The sequence below is a fragment of the Diaphorina citri genome, unplaced genomic scaffold (assembly GCF_000475195.1).
Source record: "Diaphorina citri unplaced genomic scaffold, Diaci psyllid genome assembly version 1.1 scaffold190, whole genome shotgun sequence".
Taxonomy (NCBI): Eukaryota; Metazoa; Arthropoda; class Insecta; order Hemiptera; family Psyllidae; genus Diaphorina; species Diaphorina citri.
The window spans coordinates 30833-52863 of NW_007377627.1; the positions used below are offsets into that span (position 1 = coordinate 30833).

The 22031-nt window shown below is 36.9% G+C and overlaps 2 protein-coding genes across 5 annotated transcripts in view; both read right to left on the reverse strand.

Annotated features, from left to right (window-relative positions):
- The window catches only part of LOC103505688 (bromodomain-containing protein 3-like), a 29924-nt gene extending 8694 nt beyond the window's left edge, over window positions 1–21230 (reverse strand). For 2 of the 4 annotated variants that reach the window (XR_003390526.1, XM_017442542.2), the window contains exon 1: window positions 771–1009. Coding sequence is in view for 1 of the 4 variants with exons in the window: in XM_017442542.2 (XP_017298031.2) it covers window positions 771–977 (207 nt within the window). In the remaining 3 variants the exon portion in view is untranslated. The other 2 variants (XM_017442543.2, XM_017442545.2) reach the window with 2 other exon arrangements.
- On the reverse strand, window positions 14870–16198 carry LOC103505698 (zinc finger protein 501-like). Its single transcript, XM_026820967.1, has one exon. It carries the CDS (start codon window positions 16187–16189, stop codon window positions 14870–14872), a length of 1320 nt encoding a protein of 439 aa, XP_026676768.1. The 5' UTR covers window positions 16190–16198.
- Window positions 21231–22031: the final 801 nt, after the last annotated feature.

Sequence of the window (22031 nt, forward strand, 5' to 3'; positions counted from 1 at the left end):
TGATGAGTTAACAACTTTAGAGGTTTCGTCCGTGGATTTCATGACCATCCTGGGACTCCAACCCTAGTCTCTTGGATTACAAATCCACCACAGAGGTACCCACTGAGTTTACAGAACCTTGCCAACATTATCTAGTTTTTCAATCGATGGGTGGAGTTGTGGAGTCATCGGTTATAGCACGTTGAACGAGGTTGGTCCTTGGGCAATGGTTACAACTTTTTTTTTCGAGTCAACAATAAAAAAAAAGGTACATCACGACGTTGCTCGAATGGAGGGTAAACCCTCGTCATTCGAGGGTCATTAAAATTTAGAGGGTTGCCAGCCTAGTTAGCTTGGTAGTTGGTAGCGCGTCTGCCTTGTAAGCGCTAGGCCGCGGGTTTGATTCCCGCCCGGGGCGGATTTTACCTGATAGGATAATGTTCGTTCTCAGAACAGAACGGATGGCTTTCTCCTATCCTGTCTTCCTTCTTCCTTCTCTCTTCGATTTTGGGATGATAAAACATTTAAGACCTTAGCAGTTACAGTTCAATAGGTAAAAAAAAAAAAATCGAGGATATTTTTGTGGTTAAATTTATGCTCTGTTCAAAGAGTCTTCTATGCTCTGACTGATGATGTGGCAACCCTGCTTTAAATTGATAAGTAGTTATAAATTTCTCCGCCTCACAAGAAGAGCGCTAGTGATGTAGGCTGTGTGCTGATGAAAAGGGAAAATCGTTTCAGTTTTCGAAAGAAAAACACGACCAGAGTCAGCTACGATTTGGACAACTTACGTAATACAGGGGCGAGTCTGTAATATAGTAGGAGGCGGGGGAGTCGGAATACATTGGAGAACTGGTGCATGTAACCGGGGAGTCCGTCAAAATGAAACTGGGCGACACGGACTTCATGAAGATCCCCAGCAGAAAGTTCTCGTTGTTGTACGAGTGAGCGTAAGACGTGTAATAGTCTGCCTCGTAGTCTAAAGCCATCTTTTTCATCTTATAATACTATTTTCGCAGGCAAATTTGATGTATTTACTGTTTTTGTTGTTTATCTTTTTTTAAGGCAAATTTGATGTTTTTGTTATTTATTTATTTATTTATTATTGTACCTATTATTATTTTCTGACTTTCTTGTGGCAGAGTTCTCCTGAGAGAGCTTTTCAGCCCAACCGCTGATCCTTTTTTTCAATGTGAGCCTTCAAGATTTTTTACCGGGGAAGTCTTGAATGTTCCCTTCCTATTATTTTAACGAGGTATATGTATTTTATGGGCTCCTTTTGATCATTTTTGGCCTCAGTTATTGCATGGTCAACATTTAATTACGCACTTCGAGGTTGAAGTTGTTTTTTTAACATTAAATAGTCTGTTTCTTAGTCCGTTAAAAAATATTTAAAATAAAGATGTAATTAATAATTAGCCTTTTCCCTTCCAACTTGTTTCGGAGTAATTCTAAAATTCACTAAAATGTTCCACATGTATTCAAGAAAAATTATCCCACATTTCAAGTTTCACAAATTTTCACAACACATTTTCCAGTTTTCCACCACTTCCACCTATTGGTACTTGGAAATACTTCGTAGCGCCTTTGCTATAAATAGGTATGTAAAAAGAAATGTAATTTGAATTTCGTGAGCATCTACCTACTCGTTATCCCCCTCAAAACAAAGTTCTAATTGAAAACACTAACGATTAAATTATTACTTTCTATTTATTATTATGAATTGTTAATGAATTTGTAAATTAGGGTTGAATGGCAGAGAAGTTTCTCAACTTGAGTGATCTGTCGAGAACTGATGCAGTCAACGTGCTATACCGGGTGTCAGTAGAGCTATTGGGTACTTGTACTTCTAATATAAGGGACCAGAGTTTTATTACACTCGTAAGTGCTCAAGCTTTCAGAAAACCTTCCCCCTTAATTTCTTCGGGGCTGTGAATACCAACCCAATGATTACAGTCACCAATGTCACCAGAAAACTCAATTCATCTAAAATAACTCGTAGCTCAGATTGCATCATCTAAAACTGCTTGTAACTTGTGCTTGAAATATTCAAATTCAACATCTACCTAACAAGTACAGGTACGTAATCTACCTCTAATTTTGTTGCACTTGAAAGATACAATTTCAAGGAAACTTCAGTGCCCTAGACATTGTCTGCCGCGCTCCGCGCTGCAGGGGGAAATACACTTTTTGAAACGAAGGAAAATAATTCCACGGTCAAAACACAAAACATTGAAAAAGCGCCGCGAATTCGAAACGTAAAACTCCCCCGCGGGAAGGCTGGACGAAGTTTCTATCGGCCTGAACGGGACACAGACAAAAACCCCCAAACCACAACAAAAAACACGAAACGTTTCGATCCAGCCAGGAACGGTAAAAACGTTCTCAGCTTCGACGTTTCAAATGATACTCTCGAGATAATTTTCTCGGAAATAATCTCAAATCTTCTCTCAGGTGGATTTCGAAAAACATTCGAGGAGAGAAAAAATGGGGGAGACGAGAAAAATCTGACGCGTGCGCCGTTTCCAGTCCGATTTTCAGTAAACCGCCTGTTGATTGCACCACCACCCCATACACCCTCTCCTGCCCCTGGCCCCTAGTGCTAGCTTTTCATAATGCAAACGAGAGAAATGCATTCTAGATGCCCTCCTCTTCCTCCTCCTCCTAGTCTTCTCTTCATTCACATTTTCTCACTTAACGCTCTCTTTCTCTTCTCGCCTTTGACTATTGATTTTTAATTTATTTTGATAATATTTAGCTTTTTTTTCTTCTTTTGATAGGCCTAAGAGTACCTCACTCTGTGAGCGGGGTGCCAGGAGTCTTCTCTTCATTCACATTTTCTCACTTAACGTTAACGCTCTCTTTCTCTTCTCGCCTTTGACTATTGATTTTTAATTTATTTTGATAATATTTAGCTTTTTTTCTTCTTTTGATAGGCCTAAGAGTACCTCACTCTGTGAGCGGGGTGCCAGGTTCTATTTCCAGTAAGGAGGGTGTGAGAAGAGGTCAAATGGAAATGGTAGTTTTGAATAGGAGTTTTATAGAGGAAGAGGAATTCACGGGGGATTGAGGCGAAAGCCGGCAGGAGCCCCCTTTTATCGCCCACCAGGGGTGGATGGAGGAGCCTATACAAATTGAGAAAGTATTGCAATCGGTCCAAATTTTAGTTGGTGAACTTGGATGTCGCACATTTTCTAGAAAGCTAAAATTTTTCGAGTTATTCTTCAAGAAATCGAGCCTTTTATTAAGACTGAAGGGCCGAAACCGTCTGAACATGGGAAAAGGCGAGGAAGAAGCACCTATACAAATTGAGAAAGTATTGCAATCGGTCCAAATATTAGTTGGTGAACTTGGATGTCGCACATTTTCTAGAAAGCTAAACTTTTTCGAGTTATTCTTCAAGAAATCGAGCCTTTTATTAAGACTGAAGGGCCGAAACCGTCTGAACATGGGAAAAGGCGAGGAAGAAGGAGTAATTGAATGCTTGTCACAAATATCGTTCGTCAGTGAATGCACCTAGATAAATCTTATGGCTCCACTTGGACTCGAACCACCAACCTCCAGAACCGGAAGTCGAACGCGTTAACCACTCTGAGGTTGGGAAGAGAAAGAAAAAAGCTGAATTCCGTCGCTTCGCTCCGGAATCCCGCTAGTTCATCCCGAGGCATGGCCAAACTTGTGGAAAAGGCCCTCCTCTTCTTCAGGTTGTGGTTATGTACCGGGTTGAGATGAGCTCGGACTAAGTGAGACAGGATATTGTTTCTACAGTTTGGAATGGGAGTGGTAACTGAAAAACAAGGCAAGTTTACCAACCTTGCCTTCGATTTTTAATTTATTTTGATAATATTTAGCTTTTTTTTCTTCTTTTGATAGGCCTAAGAGTACCTCACTCTGTGAGCGGGGTGCCAGGTTCTATTTACAGTAAGGAGAGTGTGAGCAGAAACAGTCTTCAAAACCCAGAAAATCATGATCACTGGCACTACTGTCTTTGTTTAAGCCAAGCTCAAAGGATTGAATTGATTGAAACCATCTTTTCCGGACAGTTTTTGTGTCGAATTTGGTTTTTAAAAACCTTGAAACACCATCTCAATATCACAACCCTTGAAAAACTCTGACCTTCCCCTTGACACAAACCTTCAAACATTTCTCCTGACAAATTGTCGAATCATTTTTCTTTTTCTGTGTAATTTATTTTCATTCATTTTCTCTTTGTACGAGTACTTTCTCTTTCCGATCTCAATTCCTCCTCCTCTTCTTCTTCAGGTTGTGGTTATGTACCGGGTTGAGATGAGCTCGGACTAAGTGAGACAGGATATTGTTTCTACAGTTTGGAATGGGAGTGGTAACTGAAAAACAAGGCAAGTTTACCAACCTTGCCTTCCCCAACTCGGTACATAACCACAGCCTCACTCTCGCTTTTCTTTTAATCTTTGACCTATTCCTGCTTCTCTTGACATTCTCACCCCAACTTCTTCTCCTAAAAATCCCACAGATTTCTCCTGAAATTCCCACACTGACATCTGCTGAAATTCCCACACTGACTCCTGAAATTCCCAACCTCACGTATGTATCTCCTTGAAACTCTCTGCACTGTATAGTCATCATATAGTGTATTACCCTTGAATGTGAGCAGAAACAGTCTTCAAAACCCAGAAAATCATGATCACTGGCACTACTGTCTTTGTTTAAGCCAAGCTCAAAGGATTGAATTGATTGAAACCATCTTTTCCGGACAGTTTTTGTGTCGAATTTGGTTTTTAAAAACCTTGAAACACCATCTCAATATCACAACCCTTGAAAAACTCTGACCTTCCCCTTGACACAAACCTTCAAACATTTCTCCTGACAAATTGTCGAATCATTTTTCTTTTTGTGTAATTTATTGTCATTCATTTCCTCTTTGTACGAGTACTTTCTCTTTCCGATCTCAATTCCTCCTCCTCTTCTTCAGGTTGTGGTTATCTACCGGGTTGAGATGAGCTCGGACTAAGTGAGACAGGATATTGTTTCTACAGTTTGGAATGGGAGTGGTAACTGAAAAACAATACCCTTGAAACTGTTCACTTACCATGGGCTTCGTGAATTGGTCTAAAAAAAGCGACCCCGTGTGATAATTCGAGGGTTTCCCTCGAGTTTCTTGATCAAGATTGAAAAATAAAAATCTGGTGTGAACATCACACGACTTTCCTTATCCTATTCAATGATGCTTATTTGAGTGTTCTTTTACCCTAACTTTTACAATATCTCTAACAGTTTAGTCGGTATAGCTGAAACAGAAAACCGCCAAAAAACGGTCGAAATCTGTCCAAAAGTGGTAAAAATACCGCCAACCGCAGCACCTATCTCAACCAAACGTTTTGTGTTGCATCCTTGTCACATTTGTAAATTACATACCAAATTTCAAGTCTCTAGCTTATACCGTTCCCGAGATATTGTTAAACAAGGGGCTGTATATATTTTAGATTAACACGAAAACCGCCAAAAAGCGGTAAAATGCCGCCAACCGTTGCACCGGTCTTAACCAAAAGTTTCGTGTCGCATCCTTGTCACATTTGAGTTTAGTCGGTATAGCTGAAACAGAAAACCGCCAAAAAACGGTCGAAATCTGTCCAAAAGTGGTAAAAATACCGCCAACCGCAGCACCTATCTCAACCAAACGTTTTGTGTCGGTCGAAATCTGTCCAAAAGCGGTAAAAACACCGCCAACCGCAGCACCTATCTCAACCAAACGTTTTGTGTTGCATCCTTGTCACATTTGTGAATTACATACCAAATTTCAAGTCTCTAGCTCTTACCGTTCTTGAGATATTTTGTTTACAGACAGACAGTCAGACAGATACACGGACCAATGGCTGAAACTTTGGATTTAGGCTCTGGGGACCTCAAAACGTGTTTTGGCACTAAAAACTGACCATCGAAATTTTGACCCGATTACATTACTTTCCTTCCTATAGGATAAGGAAAGTAAAAAAGCGACCCCGTGTCATAATTCGAGGGTTTCCCTCGAGTTTCTTGATCAAGATTGAAAAATAAAAAGGAAAAATCGTTCTCAGGAAGAAGGAAGGGCCTATGTTATGTTATGGGCCCTAGGTATTCACATATGTAGGTCCTTCTTCCTTGGAACAATTAAAATATCTCCCTCTTAAATTGATATGTAGGATTGTAGGTGCTTCTTCCTTGGAACAATTAAAATATCTCCCTCTTAAATTGTACTTACCTGCCCTGCTTGTTACCCTTTCCACGCAACAAGAGTCAAAAGTTATTGTCAACCAAGTGGAGACTTAAATTGGCCATAGTGAATTTGAAACCTCTGCTGAATTTCGTAGCAGACAAACAGACTTTCCGAGAGTCCTATCCAGTATTCGTTAAATACTAATGCATGATCTTCTTCAGCAGTCTTCGCTCTTAAAAAGTCAAATGGAAATGGTAGTTTTGAATAGAAGTTTTATAGAGGAAGAGGAATTCACGGGGGATTGAGGCGAAAGCCGGCAGGAGCCCCCTTTTATCGCCTACCAGGGGTGGATGGAGGGACTACTTAAAATTTAAAAAGAAAGAGGAATTCTCAGAACTGGATGGGGCGGAAGATATGTGTATGTGTGTGTACTTGTGTAGATAGATCCAATACCAGGTTCACATTGAAACAATTAGTAAGAAACGCTTTATTAATGAATTAGGTAGTTTGTTTAATCCGTCAGCTAAGGACCAGAAGTCCCACTATGCTGACAGTAATAGAAGGCAAGAATGAGATAGATGTTTTTTTTCCCCCCCCATGTATCTTGTACCTACACTATTAGTCAATGTCCAAAGTACTGATAAGTATTACCGATGGTGACGTGTTTGGTGTAATGTTGTCTATTGTCAGAACGATGTATAGGGCACCTATACATGGATGGAGGGACTACTTAAAATTTAAAAAGAAAGAGGAATTCTCAGAGCTGGATGGGGCGGAAGATATGTATGTGTGTGTACTTGTGTAGATAGGTTCAATACCAGGTTCACATTGAAACAATAAGTAAGTAACGCTTTATTAATGAATTAGGTAGTTTGTTTAATCCGGCAGCTAAGGACCAAAAGTCCCACCATGCTGACAGTAATAGAAGGCAAGAATGAGTCAAATGTTATTTTATAGATGTTTTTTTCCCCCCCATGTATCTTGTACCTACACTATTAGTCAAAGTCCAAAGTACTGATAAGTATAACCGATGGTGACGTGTTTGGTGTAATGTTGTCTATTGTCAGAACGATTTTTTACTTTCTATTAGGGAACCTATACAAATTGAGAAAGTATTGCAATCGGTACAAATTTTAGTTGGTGAACTTGGATGTCGCACATTTTCTAGAAAGCTAAAATTTTTCGAGTTATTCTTCAAGAAATCAAGCCTTTTATTAAGACTGAAGGGCCGAAACCGTCTGAACATGGGAAAAGGCCAGGAAGAAGGAGTAATTGAATGCTTGTCACAAATATCGTTCGTCAGTGAATGCACCTAGATAAATCCTATGACTCCACTTGGACTCGAACCACCAACCTCCAGAACCGGAAGTCGAACGCGTTAACCACTCTGAGGTTGGGAAGAGAAAGAAAAATATAGAAACACAAAATTTATGTTTAAAGTCTATCGCCCAAATTTATTTCAATAATAATATTTATAATGATAAATTTAATGTTTAATATAGTCTTCCCACAATACCATTGGATAGAGATTAGTAGATAAGAAATTATACAAGTTTTAAATTTAATAAAAAATACGTTATAAATAAATTACAAAATATACATAAATATATGAACCGTATTTAAACCAACTTTATAGCGATATATTACTCCAATGAAAGGCAAATAAATTATGAAATTCATGTGTGTCTAGATTCGAGATAAGTATGCATCATTTTCCTTTATTCTACCAAGTATGTAGGTACCTACTTCAATTTGTGCTAAATGTCATTGGATTACCTATATTCTTGTTAAAACTCTCTCCAACAAAGGTTAAATGTTGAAATTACAATTAAAAAAAAAAGTCAGGAGTAAGCGTGCATTTGAGTGGGGAAGAATATCTAAGCAAAATACAGTCACAATAATGACAGCAACAGAGGTTTAGTATAATGATAATGAGGAATAAAACAAAGCTTCATCCAAGACCAAAGGCATTGATGTTGACGTGATTATTTTTCCTAGAAGTGAAAAGTCAACAATTGGAAAATGCAATTTTACTGCTTGGATTAATAATAATAAATAATAACAATAGCTTTTCACTCTTAAGTAGGTATACATACGATTTTTTTATATATATATATATATATACATTAGTTTTTAAATAAAAATTCTATTTTGCAATGTTAGATGTGATTAACTAAAACTAATTAAGGGTAGGTAGATAACGATAATGCATAAACTGAACAATCGAAAAAAGAGTACAAACAAGATCGATTTACAATAAATAAATAAATAGAGGATATAACATAAATTCATTTCTTAAATCAATACCTATAGGTATAACAATATAACACGAACGATTCAACTTTGATGCTAAACCTCGAAATTTGATTTTTTTTTTTTTTTTTAATAAAAGACATACTTAGACCATATTTGAAAAACCATGTGCTTTTCCATACAGATCTCCAATAAAAAGATTCATAGCTCCAGTTTTTCCCTCCTCCTACAGTATTTTTTCCACGTATTTTCCCATCAATGTATTTTCATTACGTAACAACTGTTCAAATGATGTGAATTTGCACTAATACCGTTAGACAAGTCGCTCTTTAAGCAAGATATAGGTTCAAGGGGTTGAAAATTATCCCTAATTGATTCCAGGCACCCCCACTTAGCCCTCCTATAACACAGAGATCTTCACTTCGAATTTCACAGAAAAATCGGCGCAAAATTTGCTTTTTTCTAAGAATCATAAACATGGGACGGAGGGACATTGAAAGTTGAAAAGGAATGAATATTCTCTCTCACAATTGGGTACTCTCTTAAAATAGCAATTATTCTATGCCTGCTTGGGAAAATAAATAACTAATATTAAATAATAATAATCAATCTGTTAATACGTTTCTACAGACAGAAAAAAATCACCCAAAAACTATCAGAAATAGTCATTTCGAAGGACCTCAAGTAATGAAGAAAATTTGAAAGTTTTTATTATTTGAAGGCAGGATTCTCAAGATTGAGCTCTTCCACCCAACCACTTATCTGGTCTATAATAACTTTGCCTTCACACCTTCCAAAAAACAAAAAACACCCCTTTTCAAAAAAAAAAAAAAAAAAAAAAAAAAAAAATATTTTAACATTGGATCAATAACCCCTGTCTGGACAGATTAAAGAAAAACAAATTATATTAAAAAGTTAGAACTTTCAAGGGTATACACAACACTTGGTAAAACAAATTAAAATCAATATGTTTTCATTTTCCCCTATTGATTGGAACACAAATTGATGAGTTAACAACTTTAGAGGTTTCGTCCGTGGATTTCATGACCATCCTGGAACTCCAACCCTAGTCTCTTGGATTACAAATCCACCACAGAGGTACCCACTGAGTTTACAGAACCTTGCCAACATTATCTAGTTTTTCATTCATTTCAATATCGTTCCAACAAGAAAAGATGAGCTTAACATTCTAGGCCCCGTTTATATTCACAGAAACCAATAATTCCATTCAGTAAAAGAAGATCAATTTTTCATGAAGATAAACTGAAGATACATAGATAGTTTCCAAAAAGCAAGTGTTTGTTGCTAGACACAATTTCACACACATTTTTAACTCTTGTGAATTTTTCTGAACAGAATAGATCTTGTATTCACTCTCGGGCGTTTTGCGTTAATCAAGTTCTTATGAAAAATGTAAAGCCTGGAATGGACATCTCTCAGCACATCCTTAATTTGTTTTTCTTTGAAATGTCGACCATTACAAGTAAAATGAAATTACTGTACAATATAGATAGTACGCTTAACCACTAGAATCCTGCCTAGCTACTACACAGTCTTCGCTCTAAGTTTAAATCATACGTACAATACAAATGTACACCTAAACTTGAATGCGAGCTTTTCTTTAGCCATATACAAAAATTCTTATAAATGGGATATGATATGTATGCATCGTGTTTTTTATTTATTTATTTAATTTATTTTTTTTTTCTTCTCAAGTTCTTCTACCAAAATGAAAAAAAAAAAAAAAAAAAAGTTGTGGTAGGTCTGCAATGGTCTCCAATAACATGCTTATAAACTTCAGAAGCAGTCTCATAAAAGACTGGTCACCATGTCTTGTGACATTCCTCTATAGTGTATAAGCATGCCATTTGGTTCTATTAAAGTTAAATTTCTCTGTAGGTACTCCATACCATAACCATGTCATTTGATTCCATTTAAGTCAATTTCCTAAAATTGCACTTGTCTCAAAATTACCCCAACTCATCCCACCACTTATTTGAATTTTCCCAATTTACAAGTGCCAAACAAGTAAACATAGCTCAAGACCAAAGTTGTTGTTAAAGGTAAAGAGAAAAAGTAAAAAAAGGCTCACCCTAATTACTCTCAAGCAGTAACAGACCAATTCACAAAAGAGACCATTGAGTGAAGAGCTTCAGGACACTGATATCTTGTACGTGAAATTGATTTTCCCAATTTACAAGTGCCAAACAAGTAAACATAGCTCAAGACCAAAGTTGTTGTTAAAGGTAAAGAGAAAAGGTAAAAAAGGCTCACCTTAATTACTCTCAAGCAGTAACAGACCAATTCACAAAAGAGACCATTGAGTGAAGAGCTTCAGGACACTGATATCTTGTACGTGAAATTATCTTACAACCAACTGAAAATTGAAAATGGAATTGACAGTTAGTTTAATTACATTTACACCAAAGTCTACCACTTCCCGTTTACTTTAATTTACTAAATTCATTGCATATTTTTTATTTACTTAAACAGCCAGCTTTGTTGAGGGTGTGTTTATGTACCGGGCTGAGATAGGCCATTCCTGTCCTTTCTTGGCGTGTGGAAAATGATGTGATAACTTAACACAGCCTTCATGAGCGTGTAAAGTTGGCGGGAAATTCGAAATTTTGATTTTTTTCTGCAACTTGTACAATCTGAATTCATTTTTTACTTTACTATCTCTAGTTTGCACGTTTATATTATACCCACGCTATCCTTGCTTAATGCTTAAGTTACCACTCCAATGCAAAACTGTAGAAACAATATCCTATCTCACCTCGTCCAAGCTCATCTCAACCCGGTAAATAAACACACCCTGAGGGACTAAGATAGGGATCAGAGCAGCCATGCCCTAACTAGCCTGGCTATCTGGATGCTAAGTAATATTGCCTAGAAAACATCAACCCCCCCTCGGTGCAGCTACACCACAACACACAGCCTAATTAGCTTCAAGGGGTAGTGTGCCTGCCTTATATGCACTAGGTCATTGGTTTGATTCCCACCCAGGGTGAACCTTATCCCAAACAGATAACAAGATTGTCACTCTCGACTAATTTAAAACAGGATAGTACAAAAGTTTTATGTATCAATGGCCATAATCTGACTTAAAACTTAGTTCAAATTGAACCTATTTTTGATTGACATAAGTTTATTCCCAAATTTAAAATCAAACCAATTTAATTGCTAAATCTATTTGGTTTAACATAAACCGAGTAGCTCACATTGTAGTCCCAACCATAAATGAAACAGCGTCTGATAATTTTGCCCACAGTGACTGAATATTGTGCCTTCTGGTATCAAGAGTAAATTTATTAAAACTTGAAACCTAGTGCCTGGCCATATTAAGGCTTTCTATGATAATAATAGAAAAGTAAAAAAAGTTTTAATTTGAATTTTAAACCTAATTAAATTGAAGAAGGATACATTGTGTCATCATGTACCTATTGCAAGAAAAGTTAGTGGATATGGAAAAAAAAAAGTTTTCCATTGTTGATTTCTACGGAAAGTTGGAGAGAATTAACTACCAGACTTCTTCTAAATTTGCTTCAAGACGTCCTTCACGGAAAAACAAAACTGTAACAGAACAGATCAAAATGTGAAAATCCTGAGAGAAAATTAAGAAAACTTTTTTTTTCTACTTGAAAAAATATAACGAAAATCGCTTTTTTATTGAATCTCATACGATCTAAGGCTAGGGGTAACACAAAATGGAATTGAGAAATATTGAACTGGTTCAATTGAACCAAATTAAGAACGATTTTCTTAGATTAAATTGGAAGTTGAAAGAGTCCTTACAGACAGCCGCATTAAAATGACTATTGGACGAAATCTTGTTGCGTTTGGAGATTTAAAAGAATCTGGGTAAATTTTAGGAGATACATTGCTAAATCCTAGTCAAGAGAGATGGAAATGAAGAGAGGATGAGGATGATAAGTGGGGATATTACAGAGGACAAAACTCAACACTATCACACGAGATTTTTTTTAATTAAAATTCGACATATTATGGAGCTCGGTATGTAAGACTGTAAAAGCTCTTATATCTCATAAGGAACGTTTAAGGAAACAATACTTTTTTTTACTGAAAATGCACTAGATACCCTACATATCCCATCGTAAGAAAAGCATCAGTGGGGATATTACAGAGGACAAAACTCAACACTATCACACGAGATTTTTTTTTTTAAATTAAAATTCGTCATATTATGGAGCTCGGTATGTAAGACTGTAAAAGCTCTTATATCTCATAGATCTCATAAGGAACGTTTAAGGAAACAATACTTTTTTTTACTGAAAATGCACTAGATACCCTACATATCCCATCGTAAGAAAAGCATCATAAAATAATCTGATTGAATTTAGGAACTAGAATGTATAAAATAAAAATATATATGTAAATAACGTTCTGTCAATACTCTAAATGTACATGTGTAGTGTAAGACCGAAACAGTGTAGATCAACTTGAAAATATTGGGTATGTACCTGTGCCCAACATATTATGTAGAGAACTGCAATAAATAATTGAAACGTGTTCGACAAAGAAAAATCTATCAGGAAACAAACACAAATGAGATGAGTCTTGACTAAATATGCACCTAGATCTGTTGAAAAATTACAAAATCTGAAGAAGGGGAAAAAAAAGCCCGTTTGATCTGAAGTTTGCTTCGGTCTTTTTTCACACCTAGCTATAAGTTAGTATTTAAAAAATCTAACATTAACAATACTGTGTACGTACAGAAATAACTTTAGAGCACAAGCACTTCATAAATTACGGTAAACTATGTTCAGAATACCTAGAACTGTTGAAAAACTACAAAATCTGAAGAAGGGGGAAAAAAAGCCCGTTTGATCTAAAGTTTGCTTCGGTCTTTTTTCACACCTAGCTATAAGTTAGTATTTTAAAAATCTAACATTAACAATACTGTGTACGTACAGAAATAACTTTAGAGCACAAGCACTTCATAAATTACGGTAAACTATGTTCAGAAAAAAAATAATAATAGAAAAGTAAAAAAAGTTTTAATTTGAATTTTAAACCTAATTAAATTGAAAAAGGATACATTGTGTCATCATGTACCTATTGCAAGAAAAGTTAGTGGATATGGAAAAAAAAAGTTTTCCATTGTTGATTTCTACGGAAAGTTGGAGAGAATTAACTACCAGACTTCTTCTAAATTTGCTTCAAGACGTCCTACGAAGAAAAAATAAATAAGGTAAAGTCGTAGTCAGATCCAAGTCTATGAAAGCAAATCATAATGGCATGGTGGGAGTGAAGACAAAAATTTCTAGCACCCAGAACTAATAAATATGGCAGAACAGACCATTACTAGCAAACAAGTGGCAGTGCTTTCATTAGAGGAAAGGATTTTACAAGACAAGATTGGCAATAGATAATAGACAATTTGGTAGGGATATCACAAAGGCAAATAGAAGATATCACATACTAGGCACTACTAGATTATGATGACTTAACAAAGAAATTTCTTCGTTGTCCGTCAATCAATTATGTCAAGGCCACAAATGTTGAGCATCTCGCATGGTTTGCAAAACGAAAAGTACAAACTGGAGAGTTTCAAACATTTTGCCTGAATGACACTTGTGATCCCACACAGCCACTTGTTCACCCAAGATCCCGTGTTCCAGACATAGAAATAAATACTAGGTAGACTGGGAGGAAGAGGAAGGATAGGAGGCAGACGTGACGGTACTTGTAGGAGCTGCAGCAGGGACACAGTTGTGTGTCAACAATTCAAAATGACTCTCAAAGGCGCGACGACAGGATAGACAATGGAATGGCTTCATCATAAGGAGTTTCAACTTCTCCTGATGGTCTATCATCATCTTGTTCTGTTGTTCCATCAACTCCTGATTCCTCGCCATGAGGGACATCTTGAACTTGTCTTCTTGTTCCGCTACCATGGCTAATCTCATTCTCTCCTGCTCTTCCAATAGTTTCAGTCGAATCTGTTCATCTGCCGACAAATTCGTTGTTAAATCTGTGGTTAAATCTTGTGCATGGGACATTTGAGGTTGCTGTTGCTGAAGCTGTTGTAAAAGTTTTATTTATCAATGGCTAGGGCCATAATCTGACTTCAAATTGATCCTATTTTTGATTGACATAAGTGTATTCCCAAATTTAAAATCAAACCAATCCAATTGCTAAATCTAATTGGTTCAACATAAACTGAGTAGCTCACATTGTAGTCCCAACCATAAATGAATCAGCAGTCTGATAATTTTGCCCAAAGTGACTGAATATTGTGCCTTCTGGTATGCCCAACTGCAACTGCTCCATTGCTAAATCTAATTGGTTCAACATAAACCGAGTAGCTCACATTGTAGTCCCAACCATAAATGAATCAGCAGTCTGATAATTTTGCCCAAAGTGACTGAATATTGTGCCTTCTGGTATCAAGAGTAAATTTATTAAAACTTGAAACCTAGTGCCTGGCCATATTAAGGCTTTCTATGATTGCTGCTGTTGCTGTTGTTGCTGCTGCTGCTGTTGTTGTTGTTGTTGTTGTTGTTGTTGTTGTTGTTGTTGTTGTTGTTGTTGTTGCTGCTGCTGTTGTTGCTGTTGCATTTTAATTTTGGCCTGTTCATCGTTATTACTGATCTGAGTTTGTAAGTTGTCCACATTGGGTTTGATATCTTCTGGACCACACTGATGTGAGATGAGATTCATACGATCGCCAAAGAACTGACTGCATCGATCACATTGGTAAGGCTTGGGGAAGTGTGAGTTCATACAGGAGTGTTGTGCCAAGTTAGACTGAGTTATAAATCTCTTATCACAAGAGTTACACTTGTAGGGACGCTCACCACTGTGTGTACGTCCGTGAGTTATCAAGTTACTCTGGTTGGTGAATGTCTTCTCACATACCTCACAAACATAAGGACGGAACCCAGTATGTGTACGTATGTGAATATTGAGGTTACTCTGGTTGATAAAACCTTTCTCACAATATTCACACACATAGGGTTTCTCTCCTGTATGAGTTCGCGTATGACACACCAGGTTACTTTGGTTGATGAAGGTTTTACTACAGTAAGTACATTGGTAAGGTCTTTCCCCAGTGTGCGTTCGACGATGTGTGACCAAGTTACTTTGGTTGATAAATGCTTTATCACAATATTCACATTTGTATGGTTTCTCACCCGTATGGGTTCGCGAGTGACTAATAAGGTTACTTTGATTGGTAAAAGCTTTTTCACAAGTCTGACAGACGTAAGGTTTATGTCCCGAATGAATACGCGTGTGCATGGCTAAGTTAGATTGGTTTGTGAAACCCTTGTGGCAGATTTCACATCGGTGAGGTTTGATACCTTGGTGTATGTAGGAGTGTGTGTTGAGGTTGGATTTACTATGGAAAGATTTGTCACAGTCATTATGAGTACAATGGTAAGGTCTGTCCCCAGTATGTATTCGTGTGTGGGTAATGAGGTTACTCTGGTTAACAAAGGATTTATCACAAGTGGTACATTTGAATGGTCGGATGCCCGAGTGAATGAGCTGGTGAGTGTTTAGGTTTTGGGAATTGGTAAAGGATTTCTCACATGTATCACACTTGTAAGGACGAGGTTTCATTTGAGGACAGTTATGACTTAAGAGCGAAGACTGCTGATCAAAAACCTTATGACAGTATTCACATTTGTGTACGCCAGCATTGGCAGATAGGAAGATAAGTCTCTGGCACTGATGACACTTGTACGCATTGTCATTACCATGGATACAAAGCAGGGTTTGTTGAGAGAAGAGCACGAGATTGGGTGTTTGAGTAAACATAATGGGATGTACTTACTGGTTAGGTGTGTCCACTACTCTGCCATTAAACTTGGCAACTTTGTCCCCATCATCAAAACCAAACAATCTAGAAATGAAGGACAGACAGCTCTGCTTGTGTTTGTGACAGCTATAAGATGTACTTACTGGTTAGGTGTGTCCACTACTCTGCCACTAAACTTGGCAACTTTGTCCCCATCATCAAAACCAAACAATCTAGAAATGAAGGACAGACAGCTCTGCTTGTGTTTGTGACAGCTATAATAAGAACAAGACCAGAACGAATATTGTGTGAGAAAGGTTATTTGAGAGAAAAAGACAGACACCTGTAGTGAAAAGTACAGCTCAAAATCCAGAACCCAAGGAAATCATCAACACTGGAGACCTGCTGGGTCCCTCATATTCAAGGATGTCTCAGAAATCAGATCACCCACTAGACAAGGACTCATATACAACAGTGTGACAAATAGAAAAGTTTAGGAGTAGCATTAATTTGGTTAACAGAAAAGGGATTGTTCTACATGGTTAGTTTAACTTCATATTTTTTCCTCTTTTGTTGCAATAATAATAATAACAAAAAACAGCAGAAGTCCACAAAAAAACACCTAGCAATGCATCATCCACAGCACATGGAAAAAAAACAATAAAGGTATTTTTTGGATTTAGGCTGCCTAATTTTACAAGTTCATCAATTCACTATTTTTCAGACAAAGCTATTTTCTTCAAAAAAGGGCATGCACAATGCACATTACAAACCACAAATGCAATCTTTTAATGGTTTTACCCACTAGACAAGGACTCATATACAACAGTGTGACAAATAGAAAAGTTTAGGAGTAGCATTAATTTGGTTTACAGAAAAGGGATTGTTCTACATGGTTAGTTTAACTTCATATTTTTTCCTCTTTTGTTGCAATAATAATAACATAACAAAAAACAGCAGAAGTCCACAAGAAAACACCTAGCAATGCATCATCCACAGCACATGGAAAAAAAAGGTATTTTTTGGATTTAGGCTGCCTAATTTTACAAGTTCATCAATTGACTATTTTTCAGACAAAGCTATTTTCTTCAAAAAAGGGCATGCACAATGCACATTACAAACCACAAATGCAATCTTTTAAGTAATGGTTTTAAGACTGATGGATGTTAAATCTTCAATCCCCCTTTTAAATTAAGAAAAGAAGTTTGCACCTGTTTGAACTTTTTCCATTGGTTTTAAGACTGATGGATGTTAAATCTTCAATCCCCCTTTTAAATTAAGAAAAGAAGTTTGCACCTGTTTGAACTTTTTCCATTTTTACTTTCCTTATCCTATAGGAAGGAAAGTAATGTAATCGGGTCAAATTTTCGATGGTCAGATTTTATGATGTGGTAACTTAACACAGCCTTCATGAGCGTGTAAAGTTGGCGGGAAATTCGAAATTTTGATTTTTTTCTGCAACTTGTACAATCTGAATTCATTTTTTACTTTACTATCTCTAGTTTGCACGTTTATATTATACCCACGCTATCCTTGCTTAATGCTTAAGTTACCACTCCAATGCAAAACTGTAGAAACAATATCCTATCTCACCTCGTCCAAGCTCATCTCAACCCGGTAAATAAACACACCCTGAGGGACTAAGATAGGGATCAGAGCAGCCATGCCCTAACTAGCCTGGCTATCTGGATGCTAAGTAATATTGCCTAGAAAACATCAACCCCCCCTCGGTGCAGCTACACCACAACACACAGCCTAATTAGCTTCAAGGGGTAGTGTGCCTGCCTTATATGCACTAGGTCATTGGTTTGATTCCCACCCAGGGTGAACCTTATCCCAAACATATAACAAGATTGTCACTCTCGACTAATTTAAAACAGGATAGTACAAAAGTTTCATGTATCAATGGCCATAATCTGACTTAAAACTTAGCTATTTTTGATTGACATAAGTTTATTCCCAAATTTAAAATCAAACCCATCCAATTGCTGAATCTAATTGGTTCAACATAAACCGAGTAGCTCACATTGTAGTCCCAACCATAAATGAATCAAGAGTCTGATAATTTTGCCCAAAGTGACTGAATATTGTGCCTTCTGGTATCAAGAGTAAATTTATTAAAACTTGAAACATGCCTGGCCGTATTAAGGCTTTCTATGACAAAATGTATGTTGTCAACTACCCCTCCATAGTTTGATCCATTCTAGATTTCTAAGCAATGTAAGTACCTATGGGTTTCCTGACTGAATCATCTACTCTCTCCAGAGAGTTTAGGAAGCAGATCCTTACCCTTTAGGTAGAAGCCAGAAATGACTACAGTTAAGGCAATGTAGTTATTGGCCAAAACTATAAAGCCTGATGAAAGAGAAGAGCTCGGTTTCCCACATACATTCCAAGGGCTACAATGCTAGACAAGGCCTAAATTATGCAAAACAAAAACATCCCGTGATAATGCGAGGGAACTTAGCAATGTAGTTATTGGCCAAAACTATAAAGCCTGATGAAAGAGCTCGATTTCCCACATACATTCCAAGGGCTACAATGCTAGACAAGGCCTAAATTATGCAAAACAAAAACATCCCGTGATAATGCGAGGGAACTTTGGAAGCCTAACTTTCTCAACTAAATCTGAATGGAAAGCCTGTCAGGTGCTTGCCTGGATACCAAATTGTGATTATTTAACGTTTCTTATCCAAAAAACCTAATTTATAACGATCTTTACACATACTTACAATGCCTGGGACTGGTTCTTCAGGGAAGGATATAAAATGTTGATTAGAACTAATAAACGTAAGATTAAATATTGCACGAAGTCTTTTAGGAAATAAAATGAAATTTTATCACTTTTCGATAGAAAATTGTAATATTTAAAGCATTTTAACATTGAAAATTAATCAAAGCATTATTCTGAGGAACACAGAAGATGCATCAGTCTGACGCCATACTGTTTTGAAGAGGATCAAAATAAAAGTGGACGCCTATAATTACGCCTTCAAAAATAAAGCATTTTTTCGAAGTATTCCTCTACTTTTCCAGGCGTAACTAGCGGTAAAATTATGTTTTTTCGGCCAATTTTTACATTGGAAAAGTACCAAGAGGAGCGAATTGAGAATTTCCTTCTAAATAAAATTCTTAAATTGGTATTTCCATGTATTGATTTTTCGCCCAAGCCGATACACCGTACGGCATCAAACATGGCAGATGGATGGGTTGGAGGACATGAAGAAAGTAATGGCCATCACGTACGACTCATTTAGCAAGTTCATCAGGAGGTGAATTTTACACCCAAAACTTAATCCTTCATTGAAATATGATAGACTTCGAAACTTGTCAGCCCATCAAATTTATTCGATAAAAATCAAAAAGTTCAAAAATCGGAAATCCAAATTTTGATTTTTTTTTTTTTATGTCATCCAAAAGAGGGGAAAAGGAAAAAGGAGTGGGGAGAAATTTCTCGTAGAGGACAAAAGGAGAAATGAGTCCACCAATCAGCGCACGTCTTTCATCAGTGCTACCAACTTTTTTTCAAATAAACAAAGAAATCGCACAGAGAACTTTTCTTTTGAAAGCGTCTTCCACACGAATTTACCGGAGCAGCACACTAAAGAGGAAGGAGCCCCTAATATCCCTCAAGACTGTGGGACTTTTTCAAAAACTGTGGGATTTTCTCAGGAATCTTTCTATGACAAAATGTATGTTGTCAACTACCCCTCCATAGTTTGGTCCATTCTAGATTTCTAAGCAATGTACCTATGGGTTTCCTGACTGAATCATCTACTCTCTCCAGAGAGTTTAGGAAGCAGATCCTTACCCTTTAGGTAGAAGCCAGAAATGAAGCTGTTGTTGTTGTTGCTGCTGTTGCTGTTGTTGCTGCTGTTGTTGTTGTTGTTGTTGTTGTTGTTGCTGCTGTTGTTGTTGCTGCTGTTGTTGTTGCTGCTGTTGTTGTTGCTGTTGCATTTTAATTTTGGCCTGTTCATCGTTATTACTGATCTGAGTTTGTAAGTTGTCCAAGTTCATCAGGAGGTGAATTTTACACCCAAAACTTAATCCCTCATTGAAATATGATAGACTTCGAAACTTGTCAGCCCATCAAATTTATTTGATTTTGATAAAATTCAAAAAGTTCAAAAATCCAAATTTTGATTTTTTTTGTCATAAAAAAGAGGGGAAAAAGGAGTGGGGAGAAATTTCTCGTAGAGGACAAAAGGAGAAATGAGTCCACCAATCAGCGCTTGATAGACTTCGAAACTTGTCAGCCCATCAAATTTATTTGATTTTGATAAAAATCAAAAAGTTCAAAAATCCAAATTTTGATTTTTTTGTCATAAAAAAGAGGGGAAAAAGGAGTGGGGAGAAATTTCTCGTAGAGGACAAAAGGAGAATCAACCACACATACTGTAAGTTGAACTTACAGCTATATCTGTTCAGAAAAAGGTCTGCAATGGTCTCTAATAACATGCTTATAAACTTCAGAAGCAGTCTCATAAAAGACTGGTCACCAAGTCTTATGACATTCCTCTGTAGTGTATAAGCATGCCATTTGGTTCCATTAAAGTTAAATTTCTCTGTAGGTACTCCATAACCATGTCATTTGATTCCATTTAAGTCAAGGTCTGCAATGGTCTCCAATAACATGCTTATAAACTTCAGAAGCAGTCTCATAAAAGACTGGTCACCAAGTCTTATGACATTCCTCTATAGTGTATAAGCATGCCATTTGGTTCCATTAAAGTTAAATTTCTCTGTAGGTACTCCATAACCATGTCATTTGATTCCATTTAAGTCAATTTCCTAAAATTTCACTTGTCTCAAAATTACCCCAACTCATCCCACCACTTATTTGGATTTTCCCAATTTACAAGTGCCAAACAAGTAAACATAGCTCAAGACCAAAGTTGTTGTTAAAGGTAAAGAGAAAAGGTAAAAAAAGGCTCACCTTAATTACTCTCAAGCAGTAACAGACCAATTCACAATAGAGACCATTGAGTGAAGAGCTTCAGGACACTGATATCTTGTACGTGAAATTATCTTACAACCAACTGAAAATTGAAAATGGAATTGACAGTTAGTTTAATTACATTTACACCAAAGTCTACCACTTCCCATTTACTTTAATTTACTAAATTCATTGCATATTTTTTATTTACTTAAACAGCCAGCTTTGTTGAGGGTGTGTTTATGTACCGGGCTGAGATAGGCCATTCCTGTCCTTTCTTGGCGTGTGGAAAATGATGTGATAACTTAACACAGCCTTCATGAGCGTGTAAAGTTGGCGGGAAATTTGAAATTTTGATTTTTTTTCCGCAACTTGTACAATCTGAATTCATTTTTTACTTTACTATCTCTAGTTTGCATGTTTATATTATACCCACCAAGCTCATCTCAACCCGGTAAATAAACACACCCTGAGGGACTAAGATAGGGATCAGAGCAGCCATGCCCTAACTAGCCTGGCTATCTGGATGATAAGTAATATTGCCTAGAAACCATCAACCCCCCCTCAGTGCAGCTACACCACAACAACACACAACCTAATTAGCTTCAAGGGGTAGTGTGCCTGCCTTATATGCACTAGGTTATTGGTTTGACTCCCACCCAGGGTGAACCTTATCCTAAAGAGATAACAAGATTGTCACGCTCAGCTCATTTAAAACAGTACCTATAGTACTAAAACAGTACCTATAGTACAAAAGTTTTATTTATCAATGGCTAGGGCCATAATCTGACTTCAAATTGATCCTATTTTTGATTAACATAAGTGTATTCCCAAATTTAAAATCAAACCAATCCAATAGATCAGTTGTGCTTACTTGTGTGATGTTTCAAAGTCATAGAGCAGGAAAAATGAGGACCAACGGAATT

Bases quoted from the DNA above. Each gene is read 5' to 3' on its own strand.
- LOC103505698 (XM_026820967.1), bottom strand. From the start codon at position 16,189: ATGTTTACTCAAACACCCAATCTCGTGCTCTTCTCTCAACAAACCCTG.